The following is a 23,023-nucleotide window of genomic DNA, read 5'->3' as shown; positions in this document are numbered from 1 at the left end:
CTGTGGGAAATGAAAGCTAACTGGGCTGGTTTGGGTCACCAATCCCTTCATGGGCCCAGCAGTTTGATGTGAGACACTCCATCCTATCACCATCCATGCTGGAACTATCTGTTCCAGGTGGCTTCAGCTGCACTGGTAGCAGACTCTCTGAAGAGGAAGTGGAAAACAATTGGATGTGACATGAGAAATTGCTGGACATGACAGATAACACTGTGAGAGCCTGACAAAAGTTACAGATAGTGTTGTGAGGGCTGGCCGGGTTTCACAGGTGGAATGGGGAGTTATGTGAGAAAAAACTTTACAGAGAATTGAAGGGGAGTACTGGAGACAGATGGGGAGCAGTATCCTGCAAGGCCAACAGCTCATATCAGTCATAGTATGTAATGCCAAGATTACATAGATGCATTTCATATCAGAAATACTGGATTTTGGATGCAGTAAAACTGTGACCAATGAGGAAAAGATAATTAGAGGTGGGTGTTAATCTGGTAGGAGGTTGGAGTGGAGAAAGGAAGGGATAAAGGTGGCAAAAATGAGGGTCTAATCAGTTATGTGAATTGAGTGGTTGGTATGACCTGGGTACCCACAGGGCAGCCCTGTGCTTCGTCACCTCAGAGTAAATCAGGACAATAAGCCAAACCTGTTGTTCTCACCAAGCCACAGAAGTCAAACCCGCTACTGCTGTCAGAAGGAGCTGGGAGTATACTCTTGTTGACATGGGAACACCTGAACAGATGGATCAAGGATCCTGACATCACCACATTGGTGTCTGTTCTAGGCCTGACAACACTAGCATCTCCCCATCACTTCTTAACACTTGTAGCTACTACAGCTTTGTGCAAACACAAATATACTCCATGCCCAGAATCCTACTCCAGTGCCAGTTCAAGTGGCCTCGTTTTGATGAGCTAAGTCCTACCAGGGATATCAAGTGGATCTGGTATCCAATTTTCATCCCACTTTTGAGCTGCTGTGGAATATGACAATATCTGCTTTAGCAGCACACTGAATTTGCTGCCTGTTTGACAGTGAATTGGAAAATGAGTGAAACCTTTGTCCTGATAGCTTTTGTTTAGAAGGCAAACTGATAGGACTCACAGTCATCACTGTCCTGGGAATCAAAGAACTTGTACCTTGGGGAGGAGGCCGTGGTTGTGACAGCTGTCCAAGCTGAGGTCCAGTCTGAGATTTCATTGACACCGGCTGAACTTGTGGAGGCTAGAGGAAAAAAAGCCATTCCAGTTAATACGGAGTCCCCAAAGAGAAGCCCTGAGGTAATACAGGAACTGTAGAGTCATGAAGTGTTCCTTAAATACACACATACACACATGCAGCATCTGGCTGGTAAAATCTCATGGGACTAAAATGGAGAGGTGAGTAATAAAGAACATAGAAGTTGTTTGCTCACAGGGAATAACAATGAAGTTACAGTTTAGAATGTTTTTTAGACAATTAGGAATTACCAAATGTATCTAGCCGGAGGGGGTCTCTCAGTCCCATCTCCCATTTTGGACAGTTGCCAGCACCAGATGTTCCAAAGAAAGGAGGGATGAACTATGGAAATGTCTATGGAGTAATCATCTCTTTACCCTAAGGGGTCTCCTCTTGATTGCTAATAAGCAAGGGCCAGCTTCAACCCTGAAACATGAAGCTTATTATCTGCTCTGCAAAACCTTTGCAACAGTTCCAGATATTTTGTTTTGATATTTATACCCAGACCCTTTGAATCTTGCTCAGCTCTCAGCCTCACTGTCTTTCCCATTTCTCGTCTCCATTTCTTGTTCTGAGTTTTGAGACTAGTTCTCACAACCTGCCCCTGCTAGGCTATTCATTATTTTGCAAACCTTCACTGCCCTCTTTCTCTTTCACCTCCTTTCTAAAGCTAAGAGACTGAATCCCTTCAGTCCCTCCATGGGAATGTTTCCAAGCCCCTAATTGTTTTCATCACCAACTTCTCTTTCCCAGCTTTGTGATTCCTTCTGCAGATGCCAGAGGTGGGTCTGCTTACATTTTTCCAGATGAAGCAATATCTGGGTTGTCTGTATACGTTGCTTGTTCGTTTCTCCTGCATCCTAATTTTCTGCTTTTCCCTTGTCAACGCAAGCATAGGCTGAGCAATGGTTTTCATTAGCCTGTATGCGACAAAGACTTTCTCAAGGGAATGGCTAGTGCCACTTGAAAGATCTGCAGATTGTTTATGCTCTCCCTCTCTCTACCCCCAGTTTAGCTTACCATTCAGTCTTCCATATGGAGTTTCATTTGCTGTTGTTGTGGCTTAACATACATGGCTCTGTCAGATGTTCTTCACTGCCATTCCTGGTTCTGACTAACAAAAATAATTCGGTGCCATCTGCTCTTTCTTCTCTCTCACTGTTTAGTCTTTTTGACAGATATTTTAATAAACAGATTAAGCAACACAGAAAAGCTGCACAGAGGGCCAGTCCAAAGTTAACAAAAGTCTGAGTAATCCTATTGCACAAAACTGTTTATGAAAGCAGGGGAAGCTGGAGACAGATAGGCTGGTACATGCCGGATTATTTACATGGAGAACATCATGATAAAAGGGTCTTCAAGGCTCCTGGAAGGTCAGGAGAATGAGCTAAGTGATTCTGGAAATAGGAAGAAAGGTTTCGTAGTTGGAAACATTGAAATTAGTTTCAATGGACTAACATAAATGTGATGAGGTTGCCAGCCCATCTTTTACACTATTTATCTGGGACTTGCAAAGAGATGGGGGAGGAAAATCTGAAAATTTTCCATGGCCCCTAGTCCTACATAGCTTGGAACACTAGACCTTACCTTGGTGTTGGTGGAAATTTACTGTCTAAATGCTGTGAGACATCTTAATGCTATGACACATCCTGATTAGACCAGCTGAAGAGAGGGAATTAGATCTCACATTCACCTCTACAGCCTTTCCCTACAGCCAGTCAAGGCATCCCAGAGATGAAGGCAAAACAGGCTTTTGAAGCTCAGTGGTGAAGGGGTGAGAACCAGCACAAGGTCTTCTGCCTTTGGAAGAGAAACCATGAGGGGAAAGGCTGGTGGTGGATCAGAGAGGCAAGGGAAGAACCGTAGCTGTAACATGAAACCAGGTTTCAAGTTGTAGGCATGAAAACAAATTTGTTGTGAGCTCAACCAACCCATTTATCAACATGGCCAGGCTTAGTATCCCTGAAGAATCCCCTCTGCTGACTGTTTGCAAGAATTAAAATCTCCCATACTTGAGGTCAGCTTCCGCTTCACAATAAAACTTTGCCTTTTACCCCCCTCTGCTTTCTTTCTTTAATAGCTCTTGTCTATTACCTTGCCCAAGGCTTTTTTTTTTTACTAGCTACATTATTTTGACTGATTGCTTGTTATCTACAACTTTATGAAAGAATTCTCAAAGAACTGAGAGGAAAAGAATCAAAAGGAAATTAATGGGACATTTTTTCTTTGTAAAACTAATGTAGATATGTGTAGGTATTAAGCTGTGGTTCTGTTGGTTTATTAGTCTTCTGTATTCTTCTTTAAATTATCATTTGAGATAATTCATGAGGTCTATGACTTGTCTAAATTTTTCTAAATTACTCTTACAACTTTTAAAACACATATTTTGTATTTGTTGGACACCAATCCTCTGGAGCACTAACTGTTTCTAATGATATTGCATAGTTTTTTTTGGCAGCTTAGTCACTTCCTAACTTCAGTTTGTTGGACATAGCCATTTGGGGCTGGGGGCTTAAGAATTTTTAAAAATATTAGTCATCACTGATTTAATAACTGTTTTTGTTCTCTCCCCTGTCATTCTCATCAGGAAAAGCTATAACTAGGTAAAGAAGTTCCCTGCTTTCAGCATTTAAATTTACTAGAGTCACAACACTGTCCCTGATGCCTTTCTTTTCTCCCTTAACTTTGGATGATCCACAGAGCCCACCAATTCTTTGATAGGTTTCCATTTTCTGTTGAACTCTTGTTTCATTCTTCCCTCTATCTGCTCTTCAAAATCAATTTCTATCCTTTTTACATTTCCTTTTATTACTTGTATGGTGCTGCATAAAGGTCTTCTTAAATGTCAAATTTCCAAATTTAAAAGATTATTTTCCCCCCTGTTTGTCTTGAATGTCCTCTTTGTCACTTATCTCTTCAAGTTTATTTCCTCCATTCTTGGATCAGGAGCAGATCAGAAACGTATATATGTATGATGGAAAACAATGGTCTCTCAAATAGCATCCATACAGTTTTAATGCTAGGGAGTTGATTGATTTTCTTTTCTAACTGCTTGTGTCATACTCTTTCTGATATTGCATCTGTCCCTTGGACATCAAACCTAAGGGTACATATTAACTTTCTGAATTTGTACTTGGGTGTTTCTTAAGGCAAAGTCAAAGTTTTCTTTCCTCCCTCTGGATTGCTGTCCCACTGTGCTATTTGACTTGCTTCTTGATAGCTGTAGTCTCACATTGCTATGACTTGTTCCTTCTTCCATCTCTGTCAAAGCTGTGCACTCTATTTCATAATTTCTCAGGTGTTCTTGATCCAGAGACTAGTATAGAGAGGTCAAATTGCATAGGTATTCTATTCATGCCCATAGGATGTCCAAGAATTCATATTTCTATGTATTCAGTACTGCTGTCCTTATTTTCAGAATTGCTATTTATCTTCATTCTGTGGAAGTTTTCACCTGTATCTCTAGTTCTGCATCTCACTGGCCTCATATTTTATTATTTCTCTCTGCACATTTCTAACTGTTATAACATTATGTTAATTATTGCGTTGTGTGCAGTTTCTGCAATGTTTGTGGCACCAAGCTCTTTCTCTATAGCAAAACACTCTGGTTAACATGCTTGTGGGTTTGATTTTCTTGGTTATATATACAGATATTTTTAGGTTGTATTCCCAATGAAAACACTTTTCTTATTTGACTCTTCTATTTGACAACCTATCTCTCCAAGACCATTTGTTTTGTTCTTATTTTGGCCCTATTTTAGGTTTGTTGTAATCCAATCCAATACTGTACCGGTATATTAAGGACATAGAAAACAGATGTATCTGACCATGTTCTCAGTTTCTCTTGGTTTCCCCATACTCTTAGTTCATACACTCTATATCTTGGCTATTTCAGATGCCAGTTCTTGATTCCTCTTTGGCCAGAGTAAATGCTATCCCTTCTGTATCACTTTCCCTGCCTCAAAGCATTTTTAATGTCTATTAAATGTCTACTCCTTCGCTCTAGCTAAAACCTTGAGTCACCTCGAATACCCTTCACGTGGGGACCTGGTTTAGCAGGAGTGGACTGTCATCTGACAAAGGCAGAGTGCCATAAAGTACTTTCTCCTATTTTTTTTGTCTCAAGTGGAAATGAAAATTGTACCAGTTGCAGTCAGTTTTATCCCTCAACCTTTTTACTCTCTTGTCTTTTCTACTGTACAGATTTGTTGTCCTCAAACCTTCATGCTTGTCCCCCTGCTAGATACTGAAAGAGGCGTTGCACATACACCTGGATACACAGGTTATGTTCTGGCGTGTTTCATTTGCATGGAACTGCCACTGGGAAATGCAGCACTAAAATTAGATGCATTTGAAACTCAAAATGGGTGCACACGAGAAGCACTAAGGGGTCAGTTTAAATGCAAAAGTGACAGGGTCTTATACGAATTCAGCCTTAGTCAAGCCTCCTCCTGAAGAAAGTCTGCAGTAAGTAGTAGAACAAGTCTTGGTGGAGATCCTCACTTTCTATTCTTGAAAGCACAGATTTTCATCAGGGGTGCAAAAACTGGAATGAAACCTATCCTCAGGGATGGTGTTAGATGGAAATGAAGTTGAGCGTTAGAAGAACCTTTAAAAATGTCTGATCTCAATATGAACCCATGAATTTAGCAAGTCCAAATATCTCGATGTATGGACATGCTACTGATGTGATGTCACACTTATATGGAAGGAGAGTAAGGGAGAGAGATGTGTTCCTCAGGGGCACCCACTTCAAAGAGTGTATGAGAGACTTCTGTGGAAGAGCAGGAGTCAGTCTGTCCCATACACTCCCATATGGGATTGTTCAACTCTCTGAGATGTCTGACTGCCTGACACCCTCAGCGAGGAGAGAGAGAGAGAAAAAAAAGTTCGGGAAATAACTTGGCCACAAGGTCTCTATTCACTCATACCCAAGGCCTCAGCGGTGACGGTGTAGATCCAGCAGAGATGACAAGCTGAGTCATTTTGGAAACAACCAGATCAGCTATAAGCTGTCTGTCTTCTTCTATGTGCTCCCCAATCAGGGGCATTGAGCTGTCCATCACCTGCCACAGAAGATAAAAACAACAGTTAGTAAGGAGGTTTCCTGCCGGCAGATGCCTGTTTCAACTCACCTCTCACATTAACCTGTTTTGTGTCTCCACATCCTTGCCAACACCTGTAGTCACCCCTCTCCTCGTGCTGAAGCATGCTTGACTTCTCCAGGCATGGAATTTCACTTAGGGTTTTTTGAAAATAGCATGTACTTCCCCCAGCTCTCCGTCTTCCTTCCCTTTACAACTTGGAAGCCAAGCCAAGACTTCTGATGGCTGGAGGCTTTCTAAATCAACTAAATACAAACTTTTTCTTTCACATGTCCTGGGGAGATGTCTCTGATGGATGAGGTCTCTCTGGTATTTTCCCACAGTGTTTGGGGGTGACATTGCAGCTGAAAGGGCCACAGGAGAAGGGAACCAACATGTGCTGAAGCCTGGGGAGATGAGAGCAACAGGGACTGGAGGAAACCAGGAAACATTTGGGGTTAATCAACACAAAGCACTGCACCCTGAGAAGGGAAATAAACACCACAGATGTGTAGTGAATAGGATGTCACCAAAACACACCCAGTGCAGGAAAGTAAACTTTTTCTCTGCTTGTTCTCTTGATATTGCTGCAATACAACTGCTTACCAAGCAAGTTCTACAACTGTGCTGGGGAAAGTGGGAAGTAAGACTGTGGGGATGGGGGAAGGAAAACTGTCAAAGGGTCTTTGAGGTAAGAAATGGCCTGACAACAATAATAATGAAAGCAGAGCAGACCCTCAGCTGTATTGCAGCCCTGAACAAAATTTTCAGCAGTTCATCATAAATCAAGTGCTTTGCAAGCATTAGCTAAATCCCACAGGAAGAACTGTACTATGATGAAGTTAAGGTTCAGCTGGAGTAAATATAATAGTACCAAAATATCAGGGTTGGAAGAGTTTATTTTATTTTGCTTTTATTTTTAAAGCAAACATTAAACCCCCTGAAAATGCAAAGTTAAAGGATGCATTGCTTAAGAAAAGCACTGACTCACACTCAGATAACAGTCCACAGAAATGGACTCCACCCTAGCAAACTGTAAGAGTCCACTCTTGGAGGGAAACAGAAAGTTTTGCTCCCTCATTTTTTTAGATTTCAAGAAGAGGAAATCAGTGAGGTTAGTTCACTGAGTTTGTATTCTGCTCTTTTCTTGCAGAATAATAGTTTTGATTAATTTCTATATGTGTCTTTTTTGAACATTGGAGAAGCTACCTAGGAATTTTTAACTGGGGTACACATGAAGAGTGGGTCGATGTTTATATCCATGGCCTACTTGGCCCACGGGGTGAAAGAAGGAGGTTAGAAAATTATATGGCAGTGTTCAGCTAAATACACACTGTGGCTTTTCCTTCCAATATTCACTTAGCTGTTTTTCCATTAAGAAATCAGGTGGGTAATGTGAAGTTTCCTAGCAGTGTCAGGGAATGGCCTGAGTCTCACTAGCCAAGGGTTCCGGGGGGCCCTCCATCAGGCTGCTGCGCAGTTTTCCCTCCTGTCCAATCCTGTCTTAAAGGAAAATTTGGCAGTCCCTGTTCCCGAGTGAGAAGAGAGGTCTCCCATCTCCCTGCAGCGTGCCGTGCGAGGGACCCGTGTGGCCACTAGATGATGCCGTTACCCTGCCAAGAGTCAGGCGAGCCGAGCTCCCTGCTCCCACCCGCCGTGGGACTCACTGGGACACGGCTCTGCTCAAAACACCCCAAACCCCGCATCTCATGGAGTCATAGAATGGTTTGGGCTGGAAGAAAGCTTTAAAGGCCATCTAGTCAAATAGCCCTACAATGAGCAGAGACATCTTCAAATAGATCCAGCCCGACCTTGAATGTTTCTAGGGATGGGGCATCCACCACCCCTCTGAGCAACCTGTGCCAGTGCTTCACCACCCACGTTGTAAAAAGATATATTCCTTGTATTCAATCTAGATGTACCCTCTTTTAGTTTAAAATCATTACCATTTGTCCTATTGCAACAGGCCCTGCTCAAAAGTTTGTCCTTGTCTCTCTTATGGGCCCCTTTTATGTACTGCAAGGTGCTATAAGATCTCCCCAGTTCCTTCTCTTCTCCAGGCTGAACAACCCCAACTCTCTCAGCCTGGAGAGATGCTCCAGCCCTCAGATCATCTTCATGGCCCTCCTCCGGATCTGCTCCAACAGGTCCATTTCTTTACTGTGTTGAGGCCCTCAGAGCTGATTTTCCCACCTTAAGGACTGCTTTCCCCTTTTTCTGTGGCTAAATTGTCTGGAGAGGAAGGCAAGATGGTGCTTTATAAACCAACGCACCAGGGGGAATGAACTGGTCCCACCTGAACCAGTGAAGGTGCACCAGGTATGATGCTATCTGCTGTCCTGCTGTATAGTGTCTGGCAGGGGAATGTGAGATGTGGGAGACAGAAAATAGAGGATTGAACAGTCAAATGCACAAGGGAAGGCCTTTGAAAATGGTAGTGGTTTCTTTGGGCAAAATGACACAGCTGGTTGCCACTGAACTGAAAAAAATCACGAGATGTCACCTTGCCTGTCCTCTGGAAAGGGGGAATTGGTCTGGAACTGGGCAGGTACAAAAACTAATACTGAAATAAATCAAAGGCTGAGAGGAATACATGAATCACAGATAGACTGCACTCATCTCTTCCTGGACAATCACAGAACAGCTGGGCAAGACAAGAAGATGTTGGCACATATGGACCCGTCCTTGCAGCTGCCCAAGGTCTGTGGCTGCTCCTGATGCAGCTGCTGTTGCCTGATAAGGTGTATGAGGGGTGATGGGAAGTGGCTAGTCAGAGAAGAGACTCAGAAAAACACCGTCGGGGTTCTCCCACTGTGCCTCTCTGATGCTGAAGCCTGAAGGCTGGGCTTGTTATTCCACTCTCTGATGTGCAAGAGTGGAGTGTTAGGTGATTTCTAGGGAAGGAAGGAAGGAAACTGATGATTAGACATATCAAAAGAAACGATAGGCAGTGCTGGAGGGGTGGGCAGGGCTCCTTGCAGGGCAGCAAGGAGCATGTCCAGTAACACAGTTAGGCTGTATGGTGGGTAAGGCTTAGCTTATTCTTCCAGGAAGAAGAATAAATCACATGGACCATTTCACTTGCCCTCTTTTTGCTTCATATTTTTCAGCATAGCAGAGATGTGGAAATAGATTAGATTACCCAAAAAATAGGGAGATTATTAAACCATACATATTGCTGAGCTCTTTTGAGAATCTAGCTGCTAACACTGGTACAGAATTTGCACTGTTTTGATGATCTGATCTTCTGATCAAGTGCTGACTACTTATGTTGAATATTCCCTCAAAGTGACAAAGTTCTTTAAAGCAGAGAAAAAAGAATTACCGGCATTTACTGATAAATCCATAATCTGTTTCAATATGAGACATGAAAATGGTACTTAAGTGTGCTAAAGTTTTGAAGGCCAGTAACTTAACAGATTCTCTGTTTGCCATGGGAAAAGAGAAGAAGGTGAAATTTAAGAGAGAGCAAATACCATGACTTCAAGATTACTTCTGTGCTATGTTGATAGCTCATCTGTCTTAATCTGATTCTGTTTGCAACAAACCACTGTGATAAATCTCAGTTCATAGAACTGCCCATCGCTACCTCTGCGAATCTTTCCCGAAGAATTACGTTGCGCTATGAAAATTAATTACTGCCAGTGATTGTATTGTGCAAATTCCTTATTTGTTCAGCCCATTTAGACGTGCTTTCTTGTAAAATGTCACAGCACACTGTTCCTTCTTACCAATGAAATACAGCCGTCACACTGTCAAATAACTTTTTTCTCCCAGTGTCAAAAGAACAAAGCGAAACAAGGGCTCAGTTTCAGACCAAGAAAAGTACTCCAGGAAGTTGGCTGGAGGCAATTAATTACTTGTCAACATCTCCCTCAGATCTGCATAAAGTAGAAAAGGTACCTGTTTGGCTTTGCTCTGCTCTTTATGTTGCACTATTCTGCTCCTTTCCCAACAATGTCCATCAGCCTGGCATCTGAATGCCTCTTGGATGTTGATACATCAGGCCCACTCAATCAGATTCTCCACTGAGATAATTCAGTATGACCCATCTGAAACTATTGTGTTTCTTCTGATTTGTGTCATATTAGCTCCATTACTGTTTACCTTGGTCTCAAAGAGAGAAGTATTAGCATGCATTTCTCCGTGTGCAAGCTGATGATGGCTGTTAGTGTATGGATGTGCCTTTCACCCAGTCAGTCACACACGGTGGCAGATGTGAAAACACAGAGGCATAGCCAGATGGAGGCATATAATCTTTAAGCTCAGAATTAGCCATGTGTGCACGTACATAGGCTTATGTGCAAGAATAAATGCAGGGATATGAAAACCACATCTCACGCCTGACCATGTATGGACACAGTCCAAATGTCCTTACAGTTGTCTCTAGTGAGACTGCTTTCTTGCTCTTCCTTTCCCAGCTACACAGGCATAGAGGTTTAAAAGAGCACAGCAGGGAGACAGACTGCTCTGGGGGATGCTCCTCTAGGTGCTGATGAATTGCATACGGGAGCAGACCCATCAGCCCCAGCCCCATCAATTCAGGAAAGACAGAGGCTCGGCAGCATTCAGTTGCTGGCAGCACGCTTATATCACATGGCCTTTGACAGGTCACTGCTCCCCTCCCTGGGGAGAGCAGATACATAATGCAGGAATGCACAGTCACTGGAGAGCTCATGTGGTTCTCATCAGCATCCCAATCCTCAGCGGGTGGGACTGCTCTCCCACACATAGCTTTCCAGTGTGTCAGCACCCCTGCATGAAGCCATAGGCTGGCTCTGCTCATCTTCCTCAGCTGTTCTGTGTTGGTGGAGTTTACAGCAGGTCAGATGCTGTGCCTCCTTCGGTCACATAGTGACAGAGGCACTTGCTTACTTGCCAGATATTCTCTCCCCCAGAGCATCTCTTCAGTTTCCACTTTGATTTTCTGGCCAGCTCTTCGATCTCTGCCCTGTTAAGATAACCTGAGTGTGCTATTTACCCCACTTCCATGTCTGCCTCCTGGCCTGGTAAGAAGCACACTGAACTTCAACTCTCAGAGTTGAAGTCTGTCCAGTTCTGAACACAAAATTTTACAATACACACTACCCGCAGTTACTCTGTGGTGCTTTGTCTTAATGGCCTGTTATTGTAGTGAATGCTATCTGGGCAAAAGATTTTAGAAAGTACACCTGTTGTTTTTTTTTTTTTAAATCAGGTTGCTCCCGTTGCTTACGGAATTTTTGCTACACCATTTATTTTCCTCTTTCAAATTAGATGCAGCTAGGATTTTTATTAGTAGGTTTCCTTTAAAGTGACTGAAGAAAAGGTTCATTTAGAGAGAAACTTAGATTTTTAATGGACTAAATCACCTGCTGGACCTCTGTCTAGGTAACAGGGGGAGGTTAACATGCTCACTATTATAACATCATCTAGTGCTTATGTTCAGGTTGGGTTGAATATGAGAGTGTTTGTTGATGATGCTGTTGACCCCTACCAGCAGTTACAAGAGAGGTACTGGCTTTGTGAGTGCTTAGCTGGGAAGGATGGAACTTGGATAGTGGTGCACTGAGGCGCACCAAAGTTTGGATGCTGCCAGCAACACTCACAGGCTGTTATGTGCTTGATAAGAAGGCAGCTTCACATCTGCACCCATGCAGATAAGATTCTGCTCTTTGGGGATTTATCGGGCTGGAAAACTGGCAAGGCCAAGCACTCTGTGGCTCTCCATTTTCTTTCACAGTCTTCACTGAGAAATGAAGGCACTTCAACCCTGACACCTTGCTGCATATCTGCCAGTTTGCCTGGAACTCTAAATCAGTTCCTTACATATCAGTGGGCCATGGCTTGAGGATACAGGCTGGCACGGAGGAGCAGAGACTGCAGGGCAGTGTAGGGGTAAGTGAAGCACGTTGGTGCTTGTGAGCTCCAATGCAGCATGTTTGCAGATACACTTCCCAAAGCAGACTTGCACTCAGGTTCCTCATACTCTCACCTCAATGATATAGTCTTTTCCGTCTTTGCTGTGGACAGCTTTGACAGCGCAGATGTCAAGACCTCCAAACATTTCCGCACAGGCGTCTGCCCAGAGTCTGTACCTGCAGAAAGCACAAAAGCATGGCCTGTCATTGGGTAGTCCACCAAATACAGACACCCACCCTGCTGCCCATAGCAACACAAAGAGATATGGGAGCCCTCGTTACAAGGCATCCTTGATATACTTTGCTGGGTCATTGCCTCCCTCTCTTGCGCAGGAGATGGAGCAAAGAAAAAATTCTTGCCTAAAGTTTCCCTTCATTTCAGATTGATTCAATCCTGCCCTCAAAGCCACCCTAAAATGTTTCTTTCCCTCCTTAGTATTTACATCAGATCTCCGGTTGGTTGTCATTCAGCCAAGCTATAAATATTTAGCTCATTTAATCTCCCAGTAGTGTTGGTCCCTCAGCGTTTGTATTGGCTTTGCCTGAAAGCCCTCCATTATGCAGGCAGCTTTCTCCTGATAAGATGTCCTGCACATTGGGACTGGAATAAGATTGGAAAGTGAGTGTTGAATTTAGCTAATAGCCATCCCCTCCCTCATCTCTAACTCAGTGGCTCTTGCATTTTGCAATTTACTTTCAGTTTTATCTTTTTACAGTCTCCTGTCTCTCTTCTATCCCCTGGGTGTTACTCCTACTCAGGTGGTCTCATCACATGGACCAGGCACTCTTTTGTTAGAGGGACAGTTAAAGGCTGCAGTCCTTTTCTTTAGCCATCCCAGGATGGGAAAGTGAGCTGGTGCCCCCTTAGCTACCCTGGTGTCAGAAGAGAAGAGAGAATGACAAGAGGCGTATTACAGGGGGACTGCATCCCTCCTGTGTGGAAACGAGGAGGGAATGAGGCAGCTTGGTTTTATTTCCTGTGCAGCTGTGCTGCAGTCCTGGCCATTTAAATAAAAATAATCATCTCAGAACAGCAGATCTGTAAGCAGGACTATGACAAGATGCAGAGAGGGGAGGGAAGGCCACAGTCTCATGAAAACACTGACATTTTGCAGACCCTACAGGGACTGGGGAAAGGACTGTTCTGGCCAAAGAACAAGTTTACGTCCTTGAAGCCAGCCAGAGTCCCCATAGCTTGACAATATAATGATCAATTTGTGTGAACACAATGTCTCTGGGAAGAAGCAAGATTATGACTTATATGACTACCGGTGCTCTTTGATCCCTAATGAGGACACCAAGTATGTTCACCCCAGATCTTCAAGGAAGACAGTGTCTGAGGAGGAGTCAGCAGCATAAGGAGTAGGAGAACTACGGACCCTGTGAACCAGGCAGGAGGCAATGCTGTGTCCCCACATCCAGGGGCACTATTGTGAGAACCACCTCTGTTCCTGAGGGACATCTCTAGGTGTCCGGATTCAGCAGCCAGGTTTAGGGAATTGTTTCTCATGCCAGAGACCCTGATAGCTGTGTGTCTTTAATGTTTGCTGGCCATAGGTGAGCACTGGGAAGCATCAGGGCTGCTGAGGTGTAATAGTAGTGCTGTGAGGAAGAAGAGTGTATTTATGCACATGCACCAGGGGTTGCATTTTCAGAGGATTTACTGCCATTTTTATGTTACCTTAGCATGTAGATCCATTGGATTACTGTTCACTACAGTAGGTACTTCAGGTTGCTCTTACTCATCACAGCATTTCAGCACACTCCTGCCTTGTTGCACGCACTGATGACTCACAGATTTCAATGAGATTTTTTGCATTTATGGCTGGATAAGGCTAGAGTAGTAAATTGTGGTACTACATCTATAAAATGAACCTTCAAAATGCAGTGTGACAGGTTGGCAGGAATCTGGGTTTTAGTCTTACAACACTGGATTAGGTAATGTCTACCCTTCTCTCTAGCTTCAGCTGTGTTATAAACAACCAGGATGCATTATAATGTCCAGCTCCCACAGTACTATTAGGGTCTCACCAAGTCACCTTCAGCATCTGATCTGGGGCTTGGCTTGGCTTCCCTCTTTCACAGAACTAAAGGTGCAGAAGGGACCTCAGATGATCACCTGCACAAGTCTCACACCCCAAAGAAGAGACATTTCTTTAGTCTGCTCTGAAAGAGTACAGAGATTTCCCATCTCTGGGAAATTTTTGTGGTATGCCATCCTTACTGTTAGAAAATATAGGAAATTTTCAAACGAACCTTTTCTGCTATAATTTAAGCCCATTATTTCTTACAGTATTGTACTAATAATATAAGTAGGGAGAAATGCCTATTAGCAGCCTTTCATATATTTAAAGAGATTGTGCTTTTTCAGCTTCTTCAACTTTAGGACAAAATGGTGTTCAGCTTGTAGGCAACTTCTTCCAGCTGTGTAACAGCTCATGAATGAAAGTGAACCTCTGTACTGCAGGCATGGATTCATTATGCATGAGTCTACACCTCTACTGGAAAAATATCAATGGTCTTCTAACTGAAAAAGGTGGAAAACTGCATAAGCAATTGTTGCATGTTTTTCTCATCAGTTGATTATATTTTCTCTGAATGTTCCTTTTATTTTTCTTTGGACTCTCTCCAGCTCCTTGCTATTTTTCTTCAAATGCAGTGCCCAAACCTGGGCAGAGTTAGAATTAACCATGATCCTGACAAATTGGAGGTGTAATCTGAAAAAAATCTTAGATTCATGAGAGATGAGTGCCTACATGTCATCTATGGAGTCTATAAATTTATGAATAATCTACTTAAATAGGATGGAGAATAAGTGACGAGAACAAGTGACTTGATGGCAGTTCTGCAGAATAGGGTTGGGAGTTACAACAAAGCACATTATGAATCTACAGTGTCATGGATTTGCAGTGTTAGCAAATGTCACAGTGATTTGAAGATATGGAAGTAAGTACCATCTGCAAATATCTGTAAGATGCATGAGGGAATTCCTTCTGCTCTGTTCAGCAGTGAGAAGACCTCAGCTAAAACAGTGTCCACTTTTGGGAGACTACAGCAAAAAAGTGCTTTCAGCACTTCAGCTGACAGTTTTTTCCTCTGTTAAGCAGAAGAAAAACACTTTTCTGAGTCTGTCTCTCATTAGTAATGTACTTAGAATAACTTCTTGTTACTTCTTGTTTTCTGCTTTGACCTTTCTGATTTTATCCCTACATGTTTGTGCTGGTGTGCTTGACCTCAGCATGCTGGTCTTGTTTCCTGTGGCTACATTCACCAAAGATCTAATGATTTAGCAATGTTGGTTTCTAGCTGTACTTTCAGTCTGTTCTTCAAAATAGGACAGTTTGCCTTTGTGTCCTTAGTATTTTTTAAGGAAACACTCGGTCTTTTAAACTCCTTTATCCAGCCTCCCAGGAGACCTCACTTACCAGTTTTCTCAATTAACCAAAGTCTGAAATACAATTCCTCCCTTCTAACCCAAGAATAGCTAATACTGTCTTGAAACCCTCTTCCTTACCTCTCTGTCATTGCAATCTGTTCTAGCATCGCAGAACCTGTGTTTGCCTTCCAGTTTCCAGAGATGGACGTCCTCCTAGGAAAACAAACCAAAAACATAACCTGAACATGAAAATAGACTCCTGCCCCATCCTCATGCATACTGTAGTCCTCATTCTTGACTCTGTGCTTGTACAGGAGGGGATGAGGTGAGGTTCTTCCTCCCAGAAGCCTTTCCAAATCCTTCCTGAACAACACTCCATACAGGATACGTTGTTCAAACTCATGAAAAGCTGAATGAGGAGTTAGACAGGGAAACCTCCAAGGAATCCTGAGCACACATCAGGCTCTGTGAGTACTTTCTTTCTTTATAAATCAAATCTAGGGGGAGCTGAAATGTGTGTAGAAGATCTCCAGATAATCACCCTTGTGTTCAGCAATGGGTAGCATCCTCCATCCATGGAAGACCAACTCTCCAGGCAAATATTTGCCTGAGCAGCTTCACAAATGTCAGCTCTGATATTCTATGTCTACGTAAGTTTGATTTCAATTGTACTGATGTCCCAGAATATATGATTATACTGTCTTTTCACTGACTTTTCACTGACCTGTCTGTGGTTCACTGTGTTTGGGCTTAGAGAATTTCTACTTGTAAAATTGCCGGAGTTTCATTAGTTGCAGCTGATGGCTAATTTCCAAAAAAGGTACTGTTTCTGGCAAGTCCTGGGTTTCACCATCATCCATCGGGGTGAAAATTTTTCTTTTCCTGACTTTAGGCCCAAGGCAGACCTTGAACAGCCTGCTGCGACAACACTGTACAGATAACCCTTCTGTAGTGTACAAACTAGGACAAATCAACAAGCTGACAGGATACATTCAGGATACATTCCATGCAGAAGAAGATTTAGGTAGAGATTTATGATGGGAATATGAGGTTTGATCCAACATTTCAATGTGAAATTGTGGGAGCCCTTGCTTCCAATTCTCTCACCTTTTCAACATGATGTGCAAAAGAGACTCTGAACTTGCAAAACTATGTTCAGCAGTGGGAATATTGTTGTCCCCATAGACTATAAACTTGGATCACTATCGCCAACTACCTAAGATTCCCCTTTACTCTGATGAGAGACACCTTGGAGTGCTTTTTTCTATTTCTCTTCTAAAGGGGTATGTATAGTTGCTGTGAAATTTAAATTGTCTTTTTAACCATATTTGAAGGAGTGGAGAGGGTGGCAAAGGAGCATTTACTGTGCTGATTACTGTGTTGCATAACTATGTGTTTCCATATCTCTTGCCTCTTGTTGCCTTGCTGCCTTCACTCAACATCCATTTTGCTATCCTACTTTCTAAGCAGAAGAATGGATTTCTTCTCAAGCTTTGAATGTTATGAGCCCTTTGATGGTCTGTAAGATCAATGTTCAACCCTCAGACTCTCTTTCTCTTCTGACATGGGATTTTTAGGATTATGTTTTTCAGCTCTGCAATGGGAAGGACCACTCTTTGCTAACATTTATTTTTAACTGAAAATTGCCCTGCAGTAGCAGATGGCATCCAGAATCCCATTAGTACTGATGGGAACTCCTGGAGTCTGATTAGCAATAAGATAATTTGACATCAGTGTTTAGAAAATGTACCTGGGATACCAAATGTAAGCAGCTGTGTTGTCCCTAAGAAAATGAAATCACAGCTAGACAGTTTTACAAGGAAATTTGACATTGCAAACCTCCCAAAATAAGAACTCTGCTCTAGCCATTGGGTTGATTTGTTTAATTTGTTTATGCCTTCTGATCCCCAGTCAATATTGGGCATAAGACATAAAATATATCTCTCTGCTGTATTCCTAACTTTCTTGTAAGGGAACTGTACCATTTTGAAACTGAAAAGTTTTATTTGAAGCCCACTGAATCAGTCACCAAATTCCTACACCACAGCCTCTGTCAAGATCATTCCCTTCCAAGCGTGTCTGACCAGTTCAGGTGTCAACTGTGCCCCCAAACTGACAGAATCAGAGAATATTCTGAGTTGGAAAGGACCCACAAGGATCATCAAGTCCAGCTCTTAGCCCTGTACAGGACCATCTCCAAGAGTCACACCACATGCCTGAGAGCATTGTCCAAATGCTTCTTGAACTCTGTCAGGCTTGGTGCTGTGACCAAGGGGTGCTCCCCAGGGTTCCCTGCGGAGCCTGTTCCAGTGCCCAACCACCCTCTGGGTTAAGAGTATTTTTTCTGATATCCAACCTAAATCTCCCCTGACACAACTTCAGGCCATTCCTTTAGGTCCTGTCACTGGTCACCACAGAGAAGAGATCAGTGTCTGCCCCTCCAGTTCCTCTCACAAGGAAGCTGTAAACTGCAATGAGGTCTCCCCTCAGTCTCCTCCAAGCTGAAGACCGTGACCTCAGCTTCTCTTCATATGGCTTCTTTTCTATTTCCCTTTTTCTATTGTATGAAGTGAAAAAGGAGACTGAGGACAAAAATCTTTCTCTCAGAATGTCCTGCTTCAAACCCCATTTTTCTCAGGGAATGAAAGTCAAAGTGCTTCCAACCATCCTAAACATCAGGGGGCCACACAGTGTACGGTATCCTAAAGGAAAGGACTCTAGGCTCTTAGAGATCTGTTGATCAAACAGATTTGTGACCAAGACACCTTCAGCATTGTTTAGGATAAGTGGATAAACTAGCAGATCAAGAGCTGTTGGTGTCCTATACTCACCATGTCTAACCTGGGCCACTTCAGTCTGTAAGTAGCTCTAGTTTAGACACAGTTGATGTGGTATCTCCTGCAGAGCACACTGAACTGAATTGGAGGTGACAAGGTCAGAAGTCACACTCATGAAACTAGAAAGGAAGGGTGTTACCCTTTTACTAAGAGCTGGTGGCAAGATTATCCCATGCCTTCAAGTCAGCAGCTGCTTGCTTAATTCAAAGTGAACAACATTTCATGAGTCTTAACTGGAAATGACCCCCTGTTTTTCCCCAGTTCGAGTGAGAGTGGAAGCATAATTTCTGCCCCAGTTTCCCCTGCAACGTGAGCCATATTCATGTTTTCTCTTCACCCATATTATGATGGCAGTCAAATACCTTTGGTGGAATTTTAGACATGTATCACATGCTGCTTATCTGCTGTTTTGAGACTGGCCCAAGGCATGGGCTAAGTAGGTGTTTGTTAGCAGTGTAAATCTGGAGTCACTGCACTGAAGTCAATGGGAAACTGAACTGAAGCCTTGGGTCATGGGCTGGAAGGAAGTGCATTGGACATCTGGGGCAGAGAGGAATGCATGAGTCACCCTGCAGCATCCTCCCTCTGGCAGATGCTTGGTGCAAAAGTAAACATATTCTGGAGAATTTCAGTACAGTCTTTTCTCAGAAGGAAAGGGGCTTTTAAAGTCTATATGTGTGGGTGAAGGTATCAAAATACTGGATAGATTCCATGGCTCACAGATCAAAGAAAGTAACTTAGTATGACGCTACTGCAGATACTGGAATTGCCTTTAAGGCTGAGATTTGCTAGCATGACTAATGATTTTGAGTATTATATTTGGGACACCAGTGAGAGCTCTGGTATTTTGGATGCTTTCACCTCTGTCCTTGGACATAGTATGGACTTATTTATACCATAGAAACAACCTTCTATTTTGTCTGATGCTGGGATAGAAGGAACAGTCCCTGATGGGATTGACTGTACCCCTCTCCCAAGCTCACATCCATAAACGGCTCTCTCAGTGCAAGTCAACCTTCTGGGTTAACAAGTCACTGGATGAATTTTGCTGTTTGCTTTCTTTGCTAATAAGCTTCATTTCTCATTAAGGTGTTTTCTGTTCATGACTGTTTTCATATGAAAATATTTTCCCTTTAGCAAACAATTGTTTGCACAGCTATACTCCCAAGTGGGATTAGCTCTTAGTGTGACTGCTTTCTTTCCTCAATCATCTGGTATTATTTCTGATCCCTGTATGGAGGAGTTTATGATGAGTGAATAATAAGTGAGGAGAGAATATGGTCAGGCTAACTGGGCCTTTGTTTCAGTTAGAGGCAGTTGGGGAGCAGGCTCTGGAGCCAAGGCTGGGTGTGTTGGCAGGAATAGGGAATTTTAATTGATATTTTAAACCTTCTTTCCTTTGGCCAGTTTGAACTGGACTCCCTGAGATGTTAATGTAATATTAGGCAACTGTGCTATTGTTGACCTGATCAGATTAAAAATAAATTTTCTCTCATTTAGATCACATGAAGTAGGCGAGTGTCCCACAAGTCCTTCCCATGAAGAATGTGACTCAGTCATTATCTAGTTTTCTTAAATACCTCTGTGCTAGGAATCCAATTGGGAATCTTAGGCAGTTATAGCTGAAAAATATGTGATTATGTGCATTTGATGATCTTGTTTAACTACATTTCAGCAGAACTATGGCCTGGAGGTTTGTAAACATGGACCCAAAATTCACAGTGTTGTGGGTGTTAGGTAACATATGCAATTTATCTGGCAACCTGAAGAATGTATTGCTGAAGATGACTACTTGTCCAGAATTTTGTGGCTGGATAAGGAGCTTCTGGAGAAGCTGTGTTATGTGGCTTTTCTCATCTACTGGTTTGCAGTAAGAAGAAACAGGTGTCTTACTGACTCATGTGGTTACATCTCTAATTCAGCTTGGTGACTACTGAAGTTTGGTTGAATGCTTTTTAATACTTTTAAGCATACCAGCATTGAGGATTGCCTTCCTGCCACCCACCTCACTACCCCACAGGGCAGGGAGGAGCTTTGGGGCACCCACAGAAATGTCTCACCTCCTTTCCCTCCTTTGCATGCCTCAAGGAGTACACATGCAACACTCCCAAATAAACCCCACATGCCAGCCCGTCTGAGGCCGTTCGTACCCAGTGCTGTGAGCTCCTCAGGTCCTCATGTGATTGTGGGACTGTGACCTCCAGCTGGGCAGAGGGTGGGGTGTTGCTATGGGCTGGAGGATGGGGTGTTGCTATGGGTTGGACACTATAGGACTCCATGAGTTGCAGCTGGCTAAATCTTTTTTATTCCCTCCCCTCCAAGTGGGAAGAGGAGGTCCCACTGGAGGGTATTTGGAGCTGGAGGATTTTGCTGGGAAAGAGGAGCCCTTCAACAACAGGATGGAGAGGTAATGGCAGAACATAGTCATTATATTGGGAACTAACTGAGTCTTAGAAACAGGTAGACAGGGAATTACATTCCAGATACAATGAGCTGATGGTGAGTAAGGGAGAAGATGATCGGGGGATGAGGAATCTGGGTTCAGAGGTGGGAAGAGAACAGCAGGGCTATTCTTCAAGGACGTTAAGTCAGCTTCCTACTCCTGCCCAGAGCAGACACTGACTCAGTCACATCCACAGCACTGTCTCCTCCCCGTCTCGCTCTGGCACAGCCATGCACTCACATGTAAGCCTTGTAGTTGCTGCCAATTTTCTGGATTCGGATGTCATACTTGGAGTCAATGAATGGCTCGGTGGTGGCATAGGTTTTTGCCATGGCTACTATGCTGGCCATGTCCCGGAAGTCGTGCTGGTTCTCAACTTTGACCTTGATTATCAAAATCCAGTGAAAAAGAGACAAGAGCAAAAAGAACAGGAATACTTTGTGAGCAGAAGTCATCTCCACACCTGAATAGCACAATGTCATCTTAACCCCGCACAGACAGAGCTGAGGACAGAGCAGGGACTCTGTGATTTAGAAAAGTTCCCCAGACCAACCAAACCCAGAGCAAATCAATCCCATTCTCCTTCCTCATGCACCAGCCCTGGTAAACCTGGTAATAGGGAGGCAGCTAGAACTTTACCCAAATGGCTCTTGCTAATGCACATTGCTTCCATGTTGCTTCAGAAAAATATTTGATCTCTTAAGGGGCATTACTTCCTTCAAATGTTGAAACTGCTATTTCCCATGTTGGGATGGATGAAAATGGAGTATTTTAGGCGGTCAGGAAATAGAAATCAATGCCAGGAAATCAACATGAAAGCTGATTGTCTGCCAGCCCGAGGCACCAGGTCCCTGGCATTTCACATTTTCCCCCTCTAGGCTTTCTTTAAGAAGTGGTGCAGGTCTCCAAACTGGACACAAGCTCTGAAGGAAAAGGATGTCTCTGGGAGAGCTTGTGACACTTGGGGAGATTTGTGTGAGTGTGAGGCCATGGGCATGTGTGTGGGACAGCTGGTTGGATGCTAGACTTGATTCAGACTAGGAAATGAGAGGGTAGTTGCCTATGAGCTGGAGTTTTTCTGAGAAGATGGCTTTTCACAGATCTGTATTCAGTTATGAGAAATGCTCTGTATCTTACCACAAAAAAATAATAACCCCCCCCAAAAAACAAAAAAAGGAAAGGAAGAAGGACCAATACATTAGAAATTCTAATTATATGATCAAATCTCTACAGAAGCTCATTGATTTGGGAAAGCAAAACTGAACAAGCAGGTAACAAAAACATAATGGATAACTTCACCTCACTCATATCTTTAACCCTGGACTTTAGTGTATTGGCAAAAATTTGTTTGGTGCATCAGTAAAACCTATGCAAGTTCTTGCTCCTTAGGGCTGGACAGATGCAGAAAGGATGGAATAGTTTTTGGAAAAAGATCAAGACTGGGTAAAAAGGGTTAGCAATGAGTGACTTTCTTTACATTATTACATATACTTTGTATTTTGGTAATGCTTTGAGATCACAGCTGGGGACTGCAACCCTGCTTTGCTAAGTGTCCATTCACTCATGACAATGAATCAGTCTCTGCCCTAGATGAGTTTCCCAGTTGTGTCAGTGTGTGTTAAAGGAGGGTGATGCCAGACTGTGTGGATACAGCTGAAGGAAACATGTGCAGTGGTATTTGGTGTTTCTTTGCAAAGAACAAACAAGTGATTTTACGTGTCTGCCTTCAACCATGAGAGGGCAGGAGCCATCTTCACTAGAGAACAGAGGACAAGCCTCTTGCTAACCTGTTTTACTCTGTTTAGACAGTTTTGTAAATGCCAGCTTACACATAGGCCAAGGATTCAGCCACATCCTGGTGCAGAAAAACTCTTAAAAACTGAACAGTTTTGGGGAAGGTGAAAAGTACAACTAGTTTGACCCATAACCATTTCTAGATGCCTGAATAAAAAAAAAGACCTGGTCTTTGCTTCTCCTTATGCTAACTGCAATACCCTGAGTCCTCCTCCCTCTTGCTGTGGTGAGGGCTGTGCTCTCACTATTCAGGAACTGCCTAGGAAAGGAGTAGAGGAATATGACAGTCATGTATGGGGTGGGAGGGTACCAAAAAAAACCCCACCACCAAACACAAAGGGGATATATAAAAGCAACCATCATAAGGCATCCAGAAC

The 23,023-nt window shown here is 43.1% G+C and overlaps 1 protein-coding gene across 1 annotated transcript in view; it reads right to left on the bottom strand.

The window, feature by feature from the left end:
• SYN3 (synapsin III) overlaps positions 1–23,023 on the bottom strand; it is a 201,240-nt gene that overhangs the window by 3,825 nt on the left and 174,392 nt on the right. The window contains exons 9-13 of the mRNA XM_051784589.1: positions 21,093–21,235; positions 15,711–15,785; positions 12,271–12,373; positions 6,144–6,278; positions 1,134–1,218 (exon numbers count right to left, since the gene is read on the bottom strand). Of these exons, the coding sequence (XP_051640549.1) occupies positions 1,134–1,218; positions 6,144–6,278; positions 12,271–12,373; positions 15,711–15,785; positions 21,093–21,235 (541 nt within the window). The remainder of the gene's footprint in view (positions 1–1,133; positions 1,219–6,143; positions 6,279–12,270; positions 12,374–15,710; positions 15,786–21,092; positions 21,236–23,023) is intronic.

The sequence above is a fragment of the Manacus candei genome, unplaced genomic scaffold, assembly GCF_025592945.1.
Source record: "Manacus candei isolate 608988 ecotype Guabito, Panama unplaced genomic scaffold, ASM2559294v1 h1tg000018l, whole genome shotgun sequence".
Lineage (NCBI taxonomy): Eukaryota > Metazoa > Chordata > Aves > Passeriformes > Pipridae > Manacus > Manacus candei.
Note: the sequence above shows the minus strand (reverse complement) of the source record. Positions and strands in the feature narration are given on the sequence as shown.